Source organism: Pyxicephalus adspersus, chromosome 1, assembly GCF_032062135.1.
Source record: "Pyxicephalus adspersus chromosome 1, UCB_Pads_2.0, whole genome shotgun sequence".
Classification (NCBI taxonomy): domain Eukaryota; kingdom Metazoa; phylum Chordata; class Amphibia; order Anura; family Pyxicephalidae; genus Pyxicephalus; species Pyxicephalus adspersus.
This window is the reverse complement of record NC_092858.1, coordinates 79,279,268-79,297,468: the sequence shown is the minus strand read 5'-3', so window position 1 is coordinate 79,297,468 and position 18,201 is coordinate 79,279,268. Positions and strand designations below refer to the sequence as shown.

The 18,201-nt window shown below is 38.9% G+C and overlaps 2 protein-coding genes across 2 annotated transcripts in view; one reads left to right on the top strand and one right to left on the bottom strand.

Annotated features, from left to right (window-relative positions):
* ANKFY1 (ankyrin repeat and FYVE domain containing 1) overlaps window positions 1–9,372 on the top strand; it is a 33,373-nt gene extending 24,001 nt beyond the window's left edge. The window contains exons 18-25 of the mRNA XM_072415661.1: window positions 1,018–1,218; window positions 1,975–2,151; window positions 2,726–2,873; window positions 3,363–3,453; window positions 4,651–4,775; window positions 6,091–6,237; window positions 7,599–7,689; window positions 8,452–9,372. Coding sequence (XP_072271762.1) covers window positions 1,018–1,218; window positions 1,975–2,151; window positions 2,726–2,873; window positions 3,363–3,453; window positions 4,651–4,775; window positions 6,091–6,237; window positions 7,599–7,689; window positions 8,452–8,584 — 1,113 coding nt within the window. The 3' untranslated portion in view covers window positions 8,585–9,372. The remainder of the gene's footprint in view (window positions 1–1,017; window positions 1,219–1,974; window positions 2,152–2,725; window positions 2,874–3,362; window positions 3,454–4,650; window positions 4,776–6,090; window positions 6,238–7,598; window positions 7,690–8,451) is intronic.
* A 2,510-nt stretch (window positions 9,373–11,882) lies between these two features.
* On the bottom strand, window positions 11,883–16,243 carry CYB5D2 (cytochrome b5 domain containing 2). The gene is made up of 4 exons (XM_072415649.1): window positions 15,916–16,243; window positions 13,500–13,640; window positions 13,121–13,304; window positions 11,883–12,285 (listed from the first exon to the last, which is right to left on the bottom strand). Exons 1-4 carry the CDS (start codon window positions 16,190–16,192, stop codon window positions 12,072–12,074), a joined length of 816 nt encoding a protein of 271 aa, XP_072271750.1. The 5' UTR covers window positions 16,193–16,243; the 3' UTR covers window positions 11,883–12,071.
* Window positions 16,244–18,201: the final 1,958 nt, after the last annotated feature.

Genomic DNA, 18,201 nt, shown 5'->3' with positions numbered 1-18,201 from the left:
GTCCTGCAAAAAAGGTTCCCTTTGGTCAACATTCCACAGCGTTTCGTCTTACATGCCTCCTTCAGCTGGTCCAGGAGGTTAGCATATTACTGTCCAGTGATACTAGAGCCCTAAGGTAGGTAGTCCACCAACACAATACCGTCTTTGTCCCAGAAAAAGGACACCATGACTTTTTTGGCCGATTTCTGGGTTCGGAACTTCGGACCTGCTGTGGTGCCATTACTTTGACTGTTCCTTGGTTTCAGGATCATAGATGTGGAGTCAGGTTTCATCCTCTGTCACTATAACCTAGCCAAAAAGTCCTGTGCAGCTTCAAAATGGGTCAAAACTGCTTTGGATGCTTCAACTCGTTGCTTCTTCTGATCACTGTTCAAACATTTCGGCACCCATTTTGCTGAAAGTTTGCGCATGTCTAGGATAGTGGTAATAACAAACCCAACACGCTCCCGTGAGATGTCAAGTATCTGGGCTATCTTTTTTCCAGATATTCGCCGGTCCTCAATAATCAGCTCATGGACAGCATCGCAGGTTGCCGGGTCATTTGAGGTTGGGGGGCATCTACTGCGGAGCTCATCTTCGGTGAAATGCCCAGTCTTGAAATGACAGTGCTGTAGGAAGGACACTTCTTCCCCAGTGTTTGTGACATCTCAGTGTGAATGTCCTTTTCTGACTTTCCCTGGAGAAACAAGAACTTCATGACGGCCCGTAACTCCAACGACATGAAACTTGCTTGTGCTTCTGCCATCACAGCTTCTCACTAAAAGAAAAAACAGTTTTAGGAGTTGCAAAGACCTGATATTTGCACAGCTACATACTAAGATATTAGGCTGTCATATGCCCCTAGACTCAGTTTTTCTATTTCATCCGAAAGGGGACAAAGCCAGGAACTTCTCAGCACAACCTCGTATAATGTTAATGGAACGTTGTATGACAAGCACATTTAGAGTGCTAAACTGGAGGGAAAAACATAAACAGTTCCCTTTGTAGGTGACTTGAGTTTTTGTCTATGTGTTGCAGGATTCAGAGTGGAGAACTCCAATTCACATTGCCATTAGCAATCAGCACAGTGTAATTATCCAGCTAATGATTTCACATCCTGATATCAGACTGAATGTACGAGACAGACAGGGTATGACCCCTTTTGCCTGCGCTATGACATTCAAAAACAATAAAGCGGCAGAGGCAATATTGAAAAGGGAGCCAGGAGCAGCCGAGCAGGTAAGATGTCCCATTTTTCTATTTACTTTTGCATGCTTTTCTATGCATAGAAGACTGAGATCATGTGACTTTTAGGTTACATGCTAGAGCCATGATTTTGAGACGGTTATGTCTGATAATAACTTACTTGCTTGTGACGAGAAGGGCTTCTTCCCTAAAAAACTTTAAACACAAGTATTCTGCATGAGGTGTGTTTCTAGGCACTAGTAGGTTTTAACCCAGTTGAGGTTTTATTGTTGTCTGTGAGCCATTGGGGCGATTCACCCCTCTCTTTTTGCTAGGGGTCATTATTGCTGGGGATGCTGCTGCCCAGCTGTAATTTGTTTAGAAGACTAATGCTGCTGAATACAGGTGGGCTGAGGAGTCACAAGTACTGGGCAAAACACCTGGGAAAAAGCCTCTGAGGGCATCTATGTGGGATAATTGAGATATTATTAAAAATGCTTTATAATTAGAAAAATTATAAAGTCCCTCTGTGGCCCCTGTGATACTTCTCATTTTTCTTTCCCATGCTTTTTTGCTGACATATGAGTATATGTCTACGTAAAGGGCCATTGTAACCTAAGTGCAAATTACTTTATAATATTGATTATTAGAATGCTTTATAACACATAATTGTTTCAATTAAAATGGCTCTAAATTAGTCAGAGCAAGTTATTACTTTTTACTAGGAGTGATAATGTTTTACCCTTTTACCTGTCAGTCAGGTAGTACTTTTTGCCTTTTTCTAATTAATGTTTTGGTCTTTCATTTTAGGTGGATAACAAAGGAAGGAACTTCATGCATGTGGCAGTGCAGAATTCTGACATTGAGAGTGTACTTTTTCTGATCAGTGTACATGCCAATGTCAATTCAAGAGTCCAGGATGCCTCCAAGTTAACTCCCCTTCATCTAGCTGTGCAAGCTGGATCAGAAATTATCGTCCGAAACTTGGTATGTGCACAAACCTAAAATTATAAATCAGAGCAATTACCATTTTTTTGTGTAGGGCATTATATATTTTATAGCTTACGTCTAATAGTTAACTGAACTTACAGGATGAGAAGTAGGATAAAAATGAAGAAGACAAATTATAAACAACGGCAACAACCAGCGTTTCCTAATGCACAAAAAACATAACACACTTCAACTTGCAGAGTTTGGTTGGCTCAGTTCCATGTCGGTGCATTTTCTATGAAATGTGCATGTGATTTGCTTAACAGTCAGATTTATCTTAACCTCACTAACCATCGTTGATTATGAGTACTACCAGTGTGTATGTGAAAATAGAAGTTAATTATACAGTAAAATGTATTTTTTTTTTACCATAAACTGAACTGTTGCCTTTTGTTAAAAATGTTCGAAAGTGTTGTTCTCCCTTTGTATCAATAATATCTTTGGTATAAACCAGTAAGGGCCACCCCATGTGTGTCTTACAAAATGTCACCATTAAAAATGTTATTGCTGCAATTCTTTTTGTATTTTGCAAGCTAACTTTACCTTTACTACTGGTGTTGTGCTTTGGTAGCTCCTTGCAGGTGCCAAGGTAAATGAATTGACAAAGCATCGTCAGACTGCCCTTCACCTTGCAGCACAGCAGGATTTGCCCACCATCTGTTCTGTACTGTTGGAGAACAACGTTGATTTTGCAGCAACAGATGAAAACGGCAATAATGGTAAACAGACATCATCAATGTAGTTTTTTTTCTGGTTACATACTTAACCATGTAACTCCTTTACATCACTGGGTAATCAAAACCTTCATAATCAACCCATATAAAAAAGTTAGCATGTTTATTAAATTTAATTTAATCAACGATTACTTTTTAACCACTTTGCATAGCAAAATGATTTTGATATAATTTTAAAGACATTTAATGCCTTTATAATTCCCTCATTTGATATTTTAAAAAAAACAGCTGATAGCTTTTTTGTCAATCAAATGAACAAATATGTGTAAAAATGTAGTATGAATGAATGCTTGGTTTGTGCTGTATTCTTGGGTTCCATCTCCTGGGCTCAATGGTAATAAGAACACAATTGTGAGACAATAGGAGACAGTGGATGGGACCAGCCATTTGAATACTCCCAGAAGTGTAGCCATAAATTATACCATACAGAATATTTCTTGTATGCTGTGTCTTATGTTCTGTGTATCTTTGCAGCTCTTCATCTTGCAGTCATGCATGGTCGGTTGAACAATATTCGTTGTCTTTTAACGGAGTGCAATATTGATGCAGAAGCACTTAATTTAAGGCAAGATATCACTATCGCACTGTATGGTTTAAACTTGTAATCCAGTACAGTATTCTACCCAGAAATGTATTTAAAATGGACCTATCATCCCAAGTTTTACTTTATGTAGAAGGGTAAATAACCCTTCTATATAAGGTAAAAATGTGTTTGCTTTTTTTGTTTGTGTTTTTTTTTTTTTTTTTTTTTATAAATGCCCCTCCCCTTCTGTCTTTACCAACTGGGCTGCTCCTCCTGTACATCCCTGGTATCGGGCATGCACAGAAGGAGGGCTTTTCAGTCATTGAAAAAAGAAATTTTCGGATCTCATGCAAATACAGGAGGGATCTGGAGGGATCGTGGGATCTGCGGTAGTAAAGACAAATTTGTTTTTTTGTTGTTTTGAATTTTAACTTTAATTTCACTTTAATCTGGGTGGGAAGAAGCTGTAGGCGGGTAGTGACCCCTGTATTGTGACCCCACTTTTCAGTACCCACCCAAAAACAGCTGGGTGATTATTAAGAAATTCTGGGTGGTGCACCCAGCTAAAAGGGGCTGGGGATAACGCTGCTGTAACTTGTCATGAATTCACTAGAAGAGTATTTTGGTATTATCTAGACATATAATCTTTAAAGAGTTTACATGTTCCTCCATTCCTTTCAGTGAACCATGTTGCCAGTGTGCTGAAGGTCCAACACTTACCCTAATTTGGGTTTTATAAATGTCATTTTCTTCTGGGCAAATGAAAGAAAGATAAATGTTCTATTTTTACTGTGAATAAGTAACAGTAATGGAGAAGGACTTGCAAAAATATTAGTTTATATATACTGTACACTCTAGTTGAAAACCCAAAATATTGCATGTTATTCCAGAGACATGGTCTGCCTGCAGACAGGATTTACTTTTTGGCTTTCATCTTGCATACCATGTTTTGCGGTTACCCTTATTTTCCTAATTCCCTGAATCCAAGCTTTACAAAGTTCTGTCTTGTGTTCCCAGGTGCAAACAATTGTTGAATTTATCCCTATTGGAAGATGTTTTACAGAATCATGCCATAATGCATTATACAATAATCTAGCATTTACTGTAAAATGAGTGGCGTTTGTAACAGTGCACAGTTTTTATTGTTTCCTGTATAGCTTTAACTGTTAACTGTGACGGTTGCTTAGATTTTCTGTTACCTTAACATTGTGTAGTAAACTATTTATTCATCCTTGTCAGGGGCCAATCTCCAATGCATATTTTGGGGCAGTATGGGAAGGAAAATGCGGCAGCCATATTTGAACTCTTCCTTGAATGTATGCCAGAATACCCCCTGGACAAACCAGACTCCGAGGGAAACACAGGTATTTGAAAATTTAACCGATTTATGCCACATTATGTGTGCTGAATAAAGTTGTCTGTTTTAATTAAGTTGTATTGTTACTCTTACATGGCTCTGTGGCTCCCTAAAGAAGCAGCCTCTCCACAGTGTCCAATGCAATGCACTTGCCTCTGGTCAGGAAACTGTATTCTAATCTCCTAAACACAAGTGATCAACAAACTAAACTGACAAATACATAAACCAAGATCTATTCTTTCTTCTAAACCCACTATCTTCAAAACCACATACAACAAGGAAGGGACAAGCATTGATGCTTAAAAAGAAAAGTCATGTTAGTCCTTCTTCACCTTTTGAAATAAAACTATGGTCTGTGGCCTACCATAAGTAGCATTCCATTGAAATCTTTTCCCTTGCAAAACTTTACAAATATCTGTTGAGCCCGCCAGTAAAGTGCACGTCATGCAGCTTCCTATCACGAGGAACAACGCAAACGCAGATGCACTTTTTCTGATTTTAAAGATGTCGCGGGACTGTTGGAGGGTGAGATTCAAAATTCCGGACCTGTGGAGTGCTGGATTTTTGAAAATTCCGGAATTTTAAAGGTTACATATGCTGTATATTTTAAGCTAAAAATGACACTAAATAAAAAGCAAATGAAATTTTAATGTTCACCAACTAAATAAAACAGTTTTACAGAATTTTAGTTCAACTTAACAAAATAGTGCCTCAGAATTGTAATCATTACTGTACCTTCGAAAAGAAGCTAAATAGCAGATGGGCTGTCAGGATGATCATCTTCATGACTGACAGCAACAGCATCCTCAGTAATAGGAACAGCTTCAATTTGTGGAGGAAAAGCAAGACCTAACGGCTGATTCTGGAGTACAGCACCATCAAAACATAAACGGTGCCTCCAGAATACAGTGTAAATTTGAAAATGCGCTCTGAAATCCATGCCGGAAAACTGAAGGATCCGGATTATCGATGGCCCAATTTTTGAATGTCAACCTGTACTTGTTATTCAGCAGCTGGCCACACTTGGAGCACCGCTTTTTGGTTCAGCATCCACTTTTGGCTACAATGTCTGGGAAGGAAAACATGAGAAACATAAACAAGGAAGTGTTTGGCTGATTCCAAATGTTGATTTAACTGCATCACATAGTAAATGGATTGAAGACCTCTTTAGATTGTCACACAGGATGCCTATAACTCCCCAGTGTATTTAATAATTAAATTATGAATTATATTTTAAATATAACTTTTGGTTTGTTTTTTAAATATGGTTAATTTTCTGATTTGAATGTTGACATTCATTTTGAACCACATTTTCTTCACAGTGCTACTCTTGGCCTATATAAAAGGAAATGCAAATCTTTGCCGAGCCATTGTAAAAGCTGGCGCTAGGCTTGGGGTGAACAACAACCAAGGCATCAACATATTCAACTATCAAGTTGCCACTAAACAGCTTCTCTTTAGACTTCTAGGTAAGTTGATTCAAAGTGCTGTTTTAGTGTTATCGCTCCTAAGAATGAATACTCAGGGCCATTGTGGCCTAGAGTGTTTTTAAATAAATTGGCTGATAGCTGAGACTCTCACAAAAGCTCCCCTTTTTTTCATGCAAACCATGCATTTTGCAGACAAATAGGTTACCACTGGAAACCGCTCATTTCTGTCTTCTTTATAGGTACAGATTTTTTGCCCATGTGTCCATAATTGCATAGTTTAAAAAAATGATACGATGTAGGGCCGCTTAACTTTTATTGCTTTTTACTGCAAAAGTTTATTAACTAAAAGGTTTTTTGTTTTTTTTAAAAACCCAGTAAACAAGCATTTTTCATGCCAGCTGCATGCTTTCTCCAGGGGCTTACACTTTGCCTGTGATATTCCTAATAAATACTTGAGGAGCCTTAAGGGTTATTTGCTTAAACCTGGAGTTTTCAGGAATGATGCCCCCTGTCTGTAAACTATAGGATTAGGGCAATAGGATTGTTCAAAGGTTGAATCCTAGGCCGAAAGTAATCCCAGCCCCCTGATAAAGCAAGCAGCTTGCATAGCTTGTAATAGATGCCAAGTGTGCCCCTGGATCTTATCTCCTCCTAAAACTTTTGCATATTCATATCTCATATTGGCCACCTGATAGACAGAGCTCCAGAACATTTCTTTTCAAACAAGTCAGGCAGCTCTTACAAGATATACTGACAGAGTCTCTTTAAGATGTTTGGTTAACTTATGAAATATGGAAGAAGGTAATTCTCTTCTAGACCCGGTAATGCCTTAGATACATCTCATACTCTTTCTGGTGTTTATTGTACACCCAGTTATTTACTCATAAGCTCCTTTTTTTAAGTTACAATAGATACCTTTTCAGGTCATGTCTTGTGTCCATTTTATGTTTTCCATCAGTTTTGCCATGCCACATATGTTGGATACATATCGGGGTATGTCTTATGTTCATTTTGTGTTTGGTTTTCTTGCTTTAGGAGTGCTCATGTATTACCATCCCATTTCTGGTAGCAAATTATGTGGTAAATACAATGGGAAAACTGTGGGTGTTTGCCTACCACCAGTGAAATTGTAATGGGATGCCTAAACCATGCACACCATAATTTCTTTCCCTTACTAGAGACAGTGGCTGCTAGGAAGCATTAACATCACATAAACCCTTGCAAAGCATGCACAGTATCTGCAATACCATTTGACAGCTCTCATCAAGATTTGCTGTATTAATACCCATGTTCAATGCACAGGCTTTACTCATCTAGATGTGATACTCGGAGACCCTGCCTTGTGTAATGTTTCCTAATATTCTACCTATGCCCTTTTACCTTTTTTTTCTCCTCTCCAGATATGTTATCTCAGGAGCCTCCATGGTGTGATGGCTCCAATTGCTATGAGTGTGCAGCCAAGTTTGGAGTCACCACAAGAAAACATCACTGGTAAGATTCTTAGCTCTTCATCTATCCTAACAAAACTTAGCATGCCCCAAATATTTGTACTAGCAGGCCAATAATATTAAAAACATATTTAAAGAAAATCTCTTTTGAGCAAAAAACTTAAGAATGCCGCAGCCTCCTCACTCCTGGGCTGCATTTAAAGCAACGTCCAATATAGTGAAGCTATGTTTCTGAATTAGAGCATTCCTTTGTAGTTCAAGAATAAAACCCTTCATCTGAAGACTCTCACATTAAGTGTGTTGCTTGGTGGCAGATCCCATTGTAAAGGGAACTAAACTTTACAATAAAAAATCCTGAGCAGGCAGGTTCTTTATTTTAGAAGACTTTTACAGTATGTCTCTCTTCAAAAAAAAAAAAAAAAATAGTACCTGCTTGTTTACAATTTTGTTTTTTTTAACTAAATTGACCTCAGTGTTACCTCTGGTACCTCTCTACCTTTTTTTCAACATCTTCACCCAGTCCTCTTGATTGGTCATTTTGATTGACTAGGCCAGGTTGATGTAACTCCCGTGCACAGAAGTTCATTCATTCCCAGCAGCCAGCTATGCTGATATAATACACTGAACTGCACATGCACAGCTCAGTGTACACTCAAGAGAAGATTGTGCACAGATGGGTAACTTTGTTTTAGAGCGGAGACACAGTCAATTTAATTTTAAAGTTGTTCTGTTAATAGTAATACTATACTATACTATACTGTGTATAGGTTAAATGAATGATGTGTTGTTTTTTTTCTCCCTGCAGTCGACATTGTGGACGGCTTTTGTGTCACAAGTGCTCAACTAAAGAGATTCCGATTATCAAGTTTGACTTAAATAAACCAGTTCGGGTTTGCAACATATGCTTTGATGTGTTGACTCTGGGCGGAGTTTCTTAGTACATTTGGTTGGAAACAAATTGCTTTGTGAAGGAAGGCAGCTTTCTCTGAAGACTGTCAAGTTGAGCTGCAGACGTTTGCACTTCTTCAAGGACCATTTCATGATATATTCCAGTATAAACAATTTGATTGTACCTGTATAGGCTTTATTAGATACTAACTGGATGCCGTCTTTTTAAGTCCGTGCAAAATGTGTACTAGTTTGGAAAAAGGCAACCTTGATGAAGACTTGACAGAAGACTGAGCCATGGGATCAACACTCGAGTCATTTGTCAGCCCTTGTAGAGTTTTTCAGACTCCTCTCCCCTCCATTGACATTGTCTTCAAATCATGTCCATCACCTGTAAATTTCTGTACTGTACCCCTGACTTCAGGTGGAGAATCTGTAAGGAGCATTTTGTAATACAGGGTTCAGTTTTAAGGAAAGCCAGTTTAATTGTGGCCTTACAATATAAGCTTTATAACCAACACTATATACGAATCTTTGTAGCACTTTCCTCATTTGGTATACCCATCTTATTCAGAGCACCCCATCCATATATTTAATTGGGTTTCAGCATACTTGCTCCTAGCAAATGGGTCAGTATAGTCCTGTATCATTATGTTTACTTCGCATCTGCTCTTCCCAACCACGCACGCATATATTTTTCTCATCCCGTCAGAATACGAAGTGCTTTGTGTCATAAAACCTAACACTTATGAAATTGTTTAAACACTAACATCTAAGGAAAAATTATGTTAAGCCTAATCATTTGATATACAAAAAATAAATATCCAAGCTGCGTGGATGTATTGTATTTTTTATATTTTTTTTATTGAATACGCTATTTGTATAAAAGTTCCACTCAAAACTAATTTTATTTATTTTGGGTGCATGGTTAGCCCAGCGTCACTATACCATGGTATGAAATTTTAACCAAAACATTCTGCCATTTAAGAACTGTGTCTAAGGAACTAAGTTCTTAAAGTGCTGCTTGTTTCCAGCTACATTTTATTTGCATTGGAGATCAGTGTGAAACTCTTCTGAGATTGTTCATAGTAACATTCATTTGACTTGCAGTTGACATTCAATGGTGCATCAGCTTGCTTCAAACTGCTTTTGCAATATCATTGACTTGTATGAGTAAGAAGCAGTTCTGATGTGAATAAAAGCCTGTTGACACAAGCTATAATCCTGCTTCTGATTGAAGCTTTTTGGAATGCATTAATGTGTTTACACTATAACTGATTCTAGTAAACATGTACTTCAGTTGTGGGTTTAGTTCCCACTGAGGACTTACTACAGGGAGGTGGTATGTTATCATGAGTGTGTGGGTTAATTGTGGGTTAACTGGCTTCTGATCAAATTAGACTTAGGCATGTTATTTTAAAAGCAGTGGCATAAAAGTTTGTAGCAAAAAATGTGGGGAGCCCAAAAGAGTTCTTTGTTTAATGAAGCAGAGCACTGGAATTAAAGGAGAACGCAGTCACGTGATGTGTTAGGTTCACATGAGTGACTTTTCTCCAGTCACAGAGCTCCATTGAGCCGAGAATACTGTATAGGGCTTTGTTGCCTAAACACTACGGCCTGACATGTATGTATATGGTGGACCACAGTGGTTGCAGCAAAGCACAAGATATTAGAGCATGGATAGTTCTTTCCACATTATCCATATGGCTGAATTGAGCAACTATTTTCACTACCATTTTGATTTTTGAAATTATCTAGTTATTTATCTAGGATGGTAAAAAAAAAAGTAATCAGTTTGGTTTTATACCATTTTACACAAAATAAAAAAAAAACACATTAAATTTTGGGAATTAAGGAATGTTACCAGCATTGCATTCGGCACCAAAAATGTGCTGCTTCTACATAAACAATTGCAAAGTTGCATATATTCTTTCTAGATATCCAGGTTATTAATAAATTACAATTTCCTTTTTCTACCTTACAGTGGTTTAAATCTAAACAATGTCATTTTCATAAAAAAAATAAAAATGTTCCACATAGTGTGCAGAATAATTTTAAAAATTATTTAAAAAGAAAAACTCACTCTGGTTTATAGGCAAGTATGTCTGACCTCATCCCTCACATTTTGTGACTTGATGACTGCCTCAGTAACACAAGATGAATATGTTATACATTTTAACACTAATGATGTAATGAAAGCGATAGGGAATCTAACATTTCCCGTGCTTTCATTCCACAAGAGTGGCGGGAAAATCTAGCAATGAGGACACTTGTTCTGGTAACAGCTGTTTGTGGGGGTAATTCTCACATTATAATGGTTTCAGCTCACTTCACCCTCACCAGTTACTCATTCTTTTTCTTAAGTCTATCCAAAACACATCCTTTAAAATATAAAGTGTACATCACAGCAAAAAAAGGATTTGATTTTTTTTAACTTACAGTTCTCATGGCTTTATCTGTTCTTTTTGGAAGACCGAACAGGTGAAATATGAAAGTGGTGTGATGTGTATTTTACTTTTAGTTGCAGCAAATTATGCCAGAGATGTGAACCACTAATAAAGACGCTAATTATATCTTCTCCCAGCCCGAATAACTACCATACTAGTTGCTATTTGTGCCCTCTCTGCAAATTTAAAAAGGGTAGAAGCCCATAGCAACCAAGAATATTTGGCCCCCATAGGGAGATTAAAGACTCCTACATTTTCTCTGTAGCTTTAAGTGATGGACATTGTGCAGCTGTTTGTGACCCTCCTGCAGGGAACTTTAAATATTTCTTTACATGAGCTGCTCTACTTTGTCCAGGATGATGCATGTCCTGCCTCTAAATCCCACAAATGGCTAAAAGTTTGCCTTTCCGCCTTACTAAACGTTTTAGAACTATTTATATTTTTCTAGTCTGAGTTTAGGAAACTGAACCATTATTAGCCAGTATTTATATGGCGTGAACATATTATGCAATGTAAGTCCATAGTCTTGGTTATATGCTTTTCAATGCTCTATTAAATTGCCATACGATGTTTCAACTAGTACTGCACTTGTTTTCAGCTGTCATTTTTCCTGGAAGACTGCCCAATTATCAACCCAAGTGTTTGTGCCTAATTATAGGATTCCTACTTTAACCCATAAACCTTTGCTTATCTACAGAACTAGCCCTGACTGTTAACTGAATCTATCTAATCTAAGTGTATCACTTGACAAATATCTTCATGGCAGCATTTCTAATGTGTGGGTTCGTCGACTTTTCAATGAACGAACAGTGCTGCTTAAAAGTAGTAAACTGAGTGACAGAAACACATACCATGAATCACATAGAAAACATAGTAACAACACATTTGACTTCACTGCAGGTAGGTCACAAAATCACATAAAAAAAAGTTTATTCTTAATAAACAACTCAAAAGGCTCAATAGCATTGGTTGAAATTTAGCACATATTCTTTATATTGCTATCAGTGTGAAACATTATTTCTTTCTGTTGTTCATTGCTTAAAGTAGTCAGTCTGTTGTCATTTCTTAATAGGTTTCCAGTTTGAACTTCTTATTCTATAAGTAGACACCAGTCAAATAAAGGATTACAGTCTTTATATTCCTGAAGAGAAGGATTATCTAGATCTCCTCTATCATTGTGTTCTTTAGTTTCCAGATTTTCTGATGGAGGCCCGGTTGTCCGGACACAAACACAGCGATAGCCATCATACCCAGCCAAATACAATTTCCTGGGAACGCCGATCCAGTCCCTCTGTATTCCACCACTAGGTAAAAGAGAAAATAGAGGGGAAAAAAATCTTTAAACTATAAACCATACATACTATTCCTATGTGGATCATACAAACACTGGTCTTTCACCAATGATGAGCAGAGACATGCAAGCATTCATAATGGACCTGCTAACATTTCCCATAAGAAGTAAAAGGTTTTGTTCATAGCTTTTTGGTAATTCATTATTTGTCAAGATACCACTTCTAGGAATTAGTTTCTTTAGAAAATGGAAGTTTGCTTCATTCATAGTTTTCAACTTCTAAATTATCTGGAATATCCCACACTTCTGTCAATGTGGATATTGTTACCAAGTTCACCTACACCTAGACTATAAATGATAAAATATATATATTCACATATTTCATATTCTTAATACACAGTAAAAGTGTTAAAAAAAAAACAGCTGAATGTGAAGTAATTCATTCTCAAAGATCACAAGAAAGGCTTTCAGGCCCAGCATCTACGCAGCTGCATTAATGTGCATTTTGCTGTTTACTAGATATGGGCAGCCTACCAAACTGCACTACAAAAATAATGCATGCACTATTTTATTTACATTTGCAGCACAGGACTATCCCAAAAGTGCGTTGGGCACACCAATACGGGTCAGCCATGTCACAACACACATATATAATTTTCTAACAGTTTACAAAACATCTTCTGTGTATTCATTGGGAGAATAGCAGGCTTCCAAGATTCTGCTACATTTTATTGCCTCTTTTGTGAACTTTCAAAGATTTTTTTCCCCTCTGCACAGTGTATATTGTGCTATATGATGCAGGTCACTTTTATTCTGTTAGGGTATGGCACACGAATGCTTACTCTTACCTGTGCTTAGAACACCACACTTTAGTGACACCAGCACTGAATTCTGAATTACAGGGTGGGAACTGTTTGTTCTCCTCTTGCCTCTGCTCCTTCAGCTTTATTCCAACATCAATAATAGCTAATGCATCCTCTAACGCTTTAGTGGGATTTCCATTCTCATCATAAAACCTCCCTATGAGCTTTCCTGAAAGAAAAACATTTTTTTATAAAAAAAAAAAAAAGTTTTTTTTTTCCAATAAATATAACTTAGAACTTGACAACCTATTGCTTTCAAGGTGATGGAAGATTATAATTCCCATTAAAGCCAACCAACAACCGAAAAACCCTCATAGTGAATTGGTGCATTTGGGGACCCTATGGACAAGTAAAAAAATCCTACCGACTGGAGTATAATTCTTCTGATAGAAGTTCAGCCAGTTGTGGAGGTGCAACATCTGTGAGGGTGACAATTCTGATACATCATCTACAAGGCCTTTCTCTGTGAAGTCTCCAGTTACGTAGGCTCGAGACACATCTCTTGCTGTTAGAAAGAAGGCATATTTATATAAAATTATACAATATAAGACACTATAACACATCACAGCATTGCTGTCATCTAGTCAGCTTTGTGGTATATTGTTAATTAAAGGCTTTTTATTACTTGTATTGTATTATTGTTTTAAATATTCTATTATAGCCTGATTTTCTAGAACAGTGGTCGCGGACCTTTTTGGACTAAAATTAACAGCTCCGGACTGTGCATGTGCAGGGAGCCGGGTGTCACTCAAAGTGACCCCCCCCCCCATAGTGACAACATGATGCCAGAACCTGCCCACTCTCCGGTCACGGGTCTGAGCCTGTGTTAGGAGAGTGAGCGGATTGTGTCCAGTGACACAATCCACACACTTCCCTGAGCCTGCCATCCATACGGGGAACATGGCCGTGGCTCTGGCCAGTATGATCCCCCCCAAGCGGGGTCCTTCTCCACTGGATGGCGACCACTACTCTAGACTGTTTCTGAAATCTAAAGCAAACTAGTATAAACATTGTAACTGGAAACTATTTTACCTGTTCTGAAGGACAAGGCTTTTACTGGATTTCACTTGTGTGCAAAGGCCTAGACCCACTGAAGGGATAAACTTTATATAAATGGAACTAAACTCAACATCCTCAGTTGCCTAAAGCTGCGAACACACGTGTGTCCAATAATTATCGTTGGAGACGAACGACTGATTGGCTAAAAATTGTTCTAAAAAAAGTGACCAACAATGCCGACAAGCCAGGATTGCCGTTGGAAATGAACGATCAGCACGGCGGATCTGATTGGCAGACGATCGTGTGTACAGTCGTTCCGTGATCGTGCATGTTTCTGCAATTCACATTACGTCACTCCCTGCATCGTTCAAACGATTTTATCTAGCGTGTGTACACTATTGGTGGATTATATTTGAACGATCGTATCATTACAAACATGCACAGAATTGTGCACAATATGATTGTTCAAGTATAATCTTGCATAACCGTTGATCGGTCGTAATCGTTCGTTTTCTAACGATAATTGTTGGAAGTGTGTACCTAGCCTAGGGGCCATTTTAGACTGTAGTGTTCTGCTGTGGGCATACCTACAATCCCAACCTCTCCTATTGGAGTGCATATAGCAGCAGCGGATCGGGGCATGGTTCCCAACAGCATCAAGCCACTTTTTGACTGTGTGGACAATGCTTGAAAATCTGCATCCCAACTGCATGAACATAGAAATTGCTGTGCGATTTGCCTCTCCTGGGTGCTCAGTAACAGTTTGCACTATACCCAGGAGCTGCATAAGTGTAAAAGATCCCTTTATCCCTTTTGGTAACTTGATTTACAAAGTTAAAAAGATAGAGCAGTGCTTTCTTTAGATTTAGGTATATAACACAGCCCTCCAACCCAGGAAATCAATGAAATATGTTGAAACAAACACTTATTTATCCATACTAGGCAAAGTAATAGGTAACCTTATTGCAGATGGAGTAAGCATCCTGCAAATACTGTTCTCCCCCAACATGATCTGCTGCTGAAATGCCAGGATATACCCAATTTTTTGGGGGGATGGGAAAATTTGTCACACTCTCCCTGCTTCCCAATATACAGTGCTTGGGCCCCAAGCAAACAAGGGGGGGGGGGGGGGGGTACATAGAGAGGTACACTGGCGGTGTAGAGCTTGGCTCTATCCCCAGCATTGCTGCAAATAGACCTAGACGATGAAGACAATGTAATTTCTGTGCACAGGACTTCATCAGTGGCCACTCAATATAGACCCAGAGGACGCTGCAAGGACAGGTTCCTGGTCCTGGTTTAGGTTCTCTTTAATTTCCTTTATATAAGCAGAGCATGATCAGATTTATTTTCACATAATCCCATGTGGGTAGATGTATTCACCATGTGTTTTAATGATCAAAGCCATCCATCTCACCCCAGCATCAGTTAGGCACCATCCTGGTACAAGTATAAAGAGGGGGGCAATGCTTGTTCCAGGAATAGTCAGGAACACATCTGGAGCATGCACCTTCAAGCAAGTCGGAAATGGCAGCTCCAACATTGCTCACTGAACATCCCGTGCCAAAAATCAATAGAACAGAGCCATAGGCAAATGTGATAGTTTGCTCTTGTTTGCATATTATGATTTCTGTGTAGTCATTGTGCAGATGTCTGGACTACGCAGCCCTCCCCACTACCATTATTATTATATAGAGAGATGCACAGCCTGCAGCACATCCAATAAACACAATCCATCAGATTAATGTCCCCCATATCCTGGGCCCTACATAGGCTGCTACCTGTAAAGAAGCTGTAGGAGCCCCCAGGTCCGTAGTGTTTGCTTCCTTTGTGTACATCAAATACTTGTCCCAGCACAGCCAGGTACAGCCCAGGACTGCCAGCTCCCCCATCATAGCTGCACAGCTCCTCCTTGGTCATCAGTCTGCCCCCGCTCACCATACATTGCTCAGAGAATACATAGCTCAAGCCGGGCACATCCGACAAGAACCTGAGGTCTGTGCGTGCAAGGAACACCGCTGCCACACACAGGGCAGCCGCTGCCAGGTACCCCAGCATGGGCACCGAATACCCCCAATCAATGGCACCGAGCCTCTTCCGGGTACTGCCTGCGGGGACACTGCACGTACACACTGCCACCTACAGGAGAAGGTGAGCATTACATCCTTCAGAAGCACGCCCTCTTATACAGGTGCCTGAATCATTATACACACTGTACATGATGGGAAAGTATGCCACTTTAATCAGGAGGCTTCATTAGACTTTTAGGGAGCTTCAAGCATTGCTGAACCCTACTAGCAGCTTGTATAAGGGACAGTCATCACTCCCATTAAGAACTGTTTGACAAACTGATCCTGAAAGTTACTTTAAAGACTTCAAAAAGTCAACTGAAAGCTCTGAAAACTCTCCCAAAAAGGTTTTCTATACACTCTGCTCTTATAGAAGTTGAAGCCCATGCTTTACATAATAAATGCAGGTAACCAGCATTGTCTATTGTGCAGCCATGATAATGGTACACTAATGGACATTCACAGCTGGTCTCCTATTAAAAATATGTGCTTCAGCAATAAACTATCTCTGTATAGATTTCACTTGCCCCCTTCCCCCTGGAAAGTCCCACAAATATCTGGTAAACCTACCAGTAAAGCCCATCTAAAATAGCTTTCTGTTATTCCGGTGTGGCAACAATGCGGCACTGCTCCTAAATTCACAGAACAATACATAGCGTGAAAGTATACTCAGGGATATATCAGGATTTCACAACACTAATAAAGTGACACTAAAGTTCAACTTTTAAGTTTGTAGGATCATGCATATCATTATTGCAGAGGGGGGACATTCAAATATTGTCAATCAAGATGGCCAAAGATCATGCTGAAGAGGAAAAATAGAAGGAAGATGGCATCGCCCAACGCTGTAACACAGATAGTGAGTTACTGGGTTTAGTTCTACTTTAATAACACCATATGAAATATAGAATGAAAGCACATATTAAAATGGGCATAAGTTACCAAGGAGATTGTGGCTTAACAAAATGTTTTTTTCCCAAAAACCTTGTCCTTGTTAGATGTGACTAGGTGCTGAATGACAAGCTTCAGGCTTGTTATACAAACGAACAATGCAGAGTCATGTATCCTGCAACATTTTCCTTTCTCACTGTGGTGCAAGTAGACACAGCTTACAGGTTTTCCTAAAAGGTCAACTCCACTGTAAATTTAAATACACCTTTTGTTTCCCTACCTAATCCAGCCTCGCCGCACTCCCTTTGTTTGGTGGGCTTTTGAAGGCTTATATGGTTCCCCTTTCGGAGCAACTCCACCACATTTGGAACCCTCCCTCCCACCACCACCTTTTGAGTATTCTGTCCCCCACCACCCTTCTACTTTTCTTCCTAATATATGTTTTCCAGAAATGTTCTTACAAGGTAAATTAGTTTTGGTCTTGCATATTAGGTCTACTATAATGGTTGCCGAGAAGTTCACCTTTTGATGCAAAGTTTGCACATTGATGTTTTCTCATGTCGTTGTTCATGTTTTCATGTTTCCCCTCCCTTTCTTTTTTCTGTACCCCTCCTTAAAATTTTTAAATAATAAAGAATGTTTTAGAGTGAATTTAAATACACATCACTGGTACTCCATTTACAGGACCTGTCTTTGGGCAGTGGTATTTGTGGCTTCTGATATCAATCAGCATTTATTAACTGGTGAATCTAATCTCTTTTGAACCTATAGGCATGCCCATAGACCTATATAGGAGTCAAAAACCCAAAAATTTAGCAAAAGCCCACCAACACTGGCTCTTAGGTAGACTTTTAGGCAGGCTTAACGGGTATTTTTGGAACTTTTAATGGAGATGAGGTGAAACTTTTAAGCGTAAATTCACCTAAAATGAAGTGCTGCCCAGTTCTTCCTAATTGATATAACCTTGCCACCTCACTACTGAACCTTACAATTAGTTCTGACCAGAAGCACTTTTTAGGTTACAAGATCTCTATTTACTAAAGGTTTGGTAAGAAGTTGTTGTTCCTGTGATTTTACAACAAAACAGGTACAGCTGGTCTGTTGAGG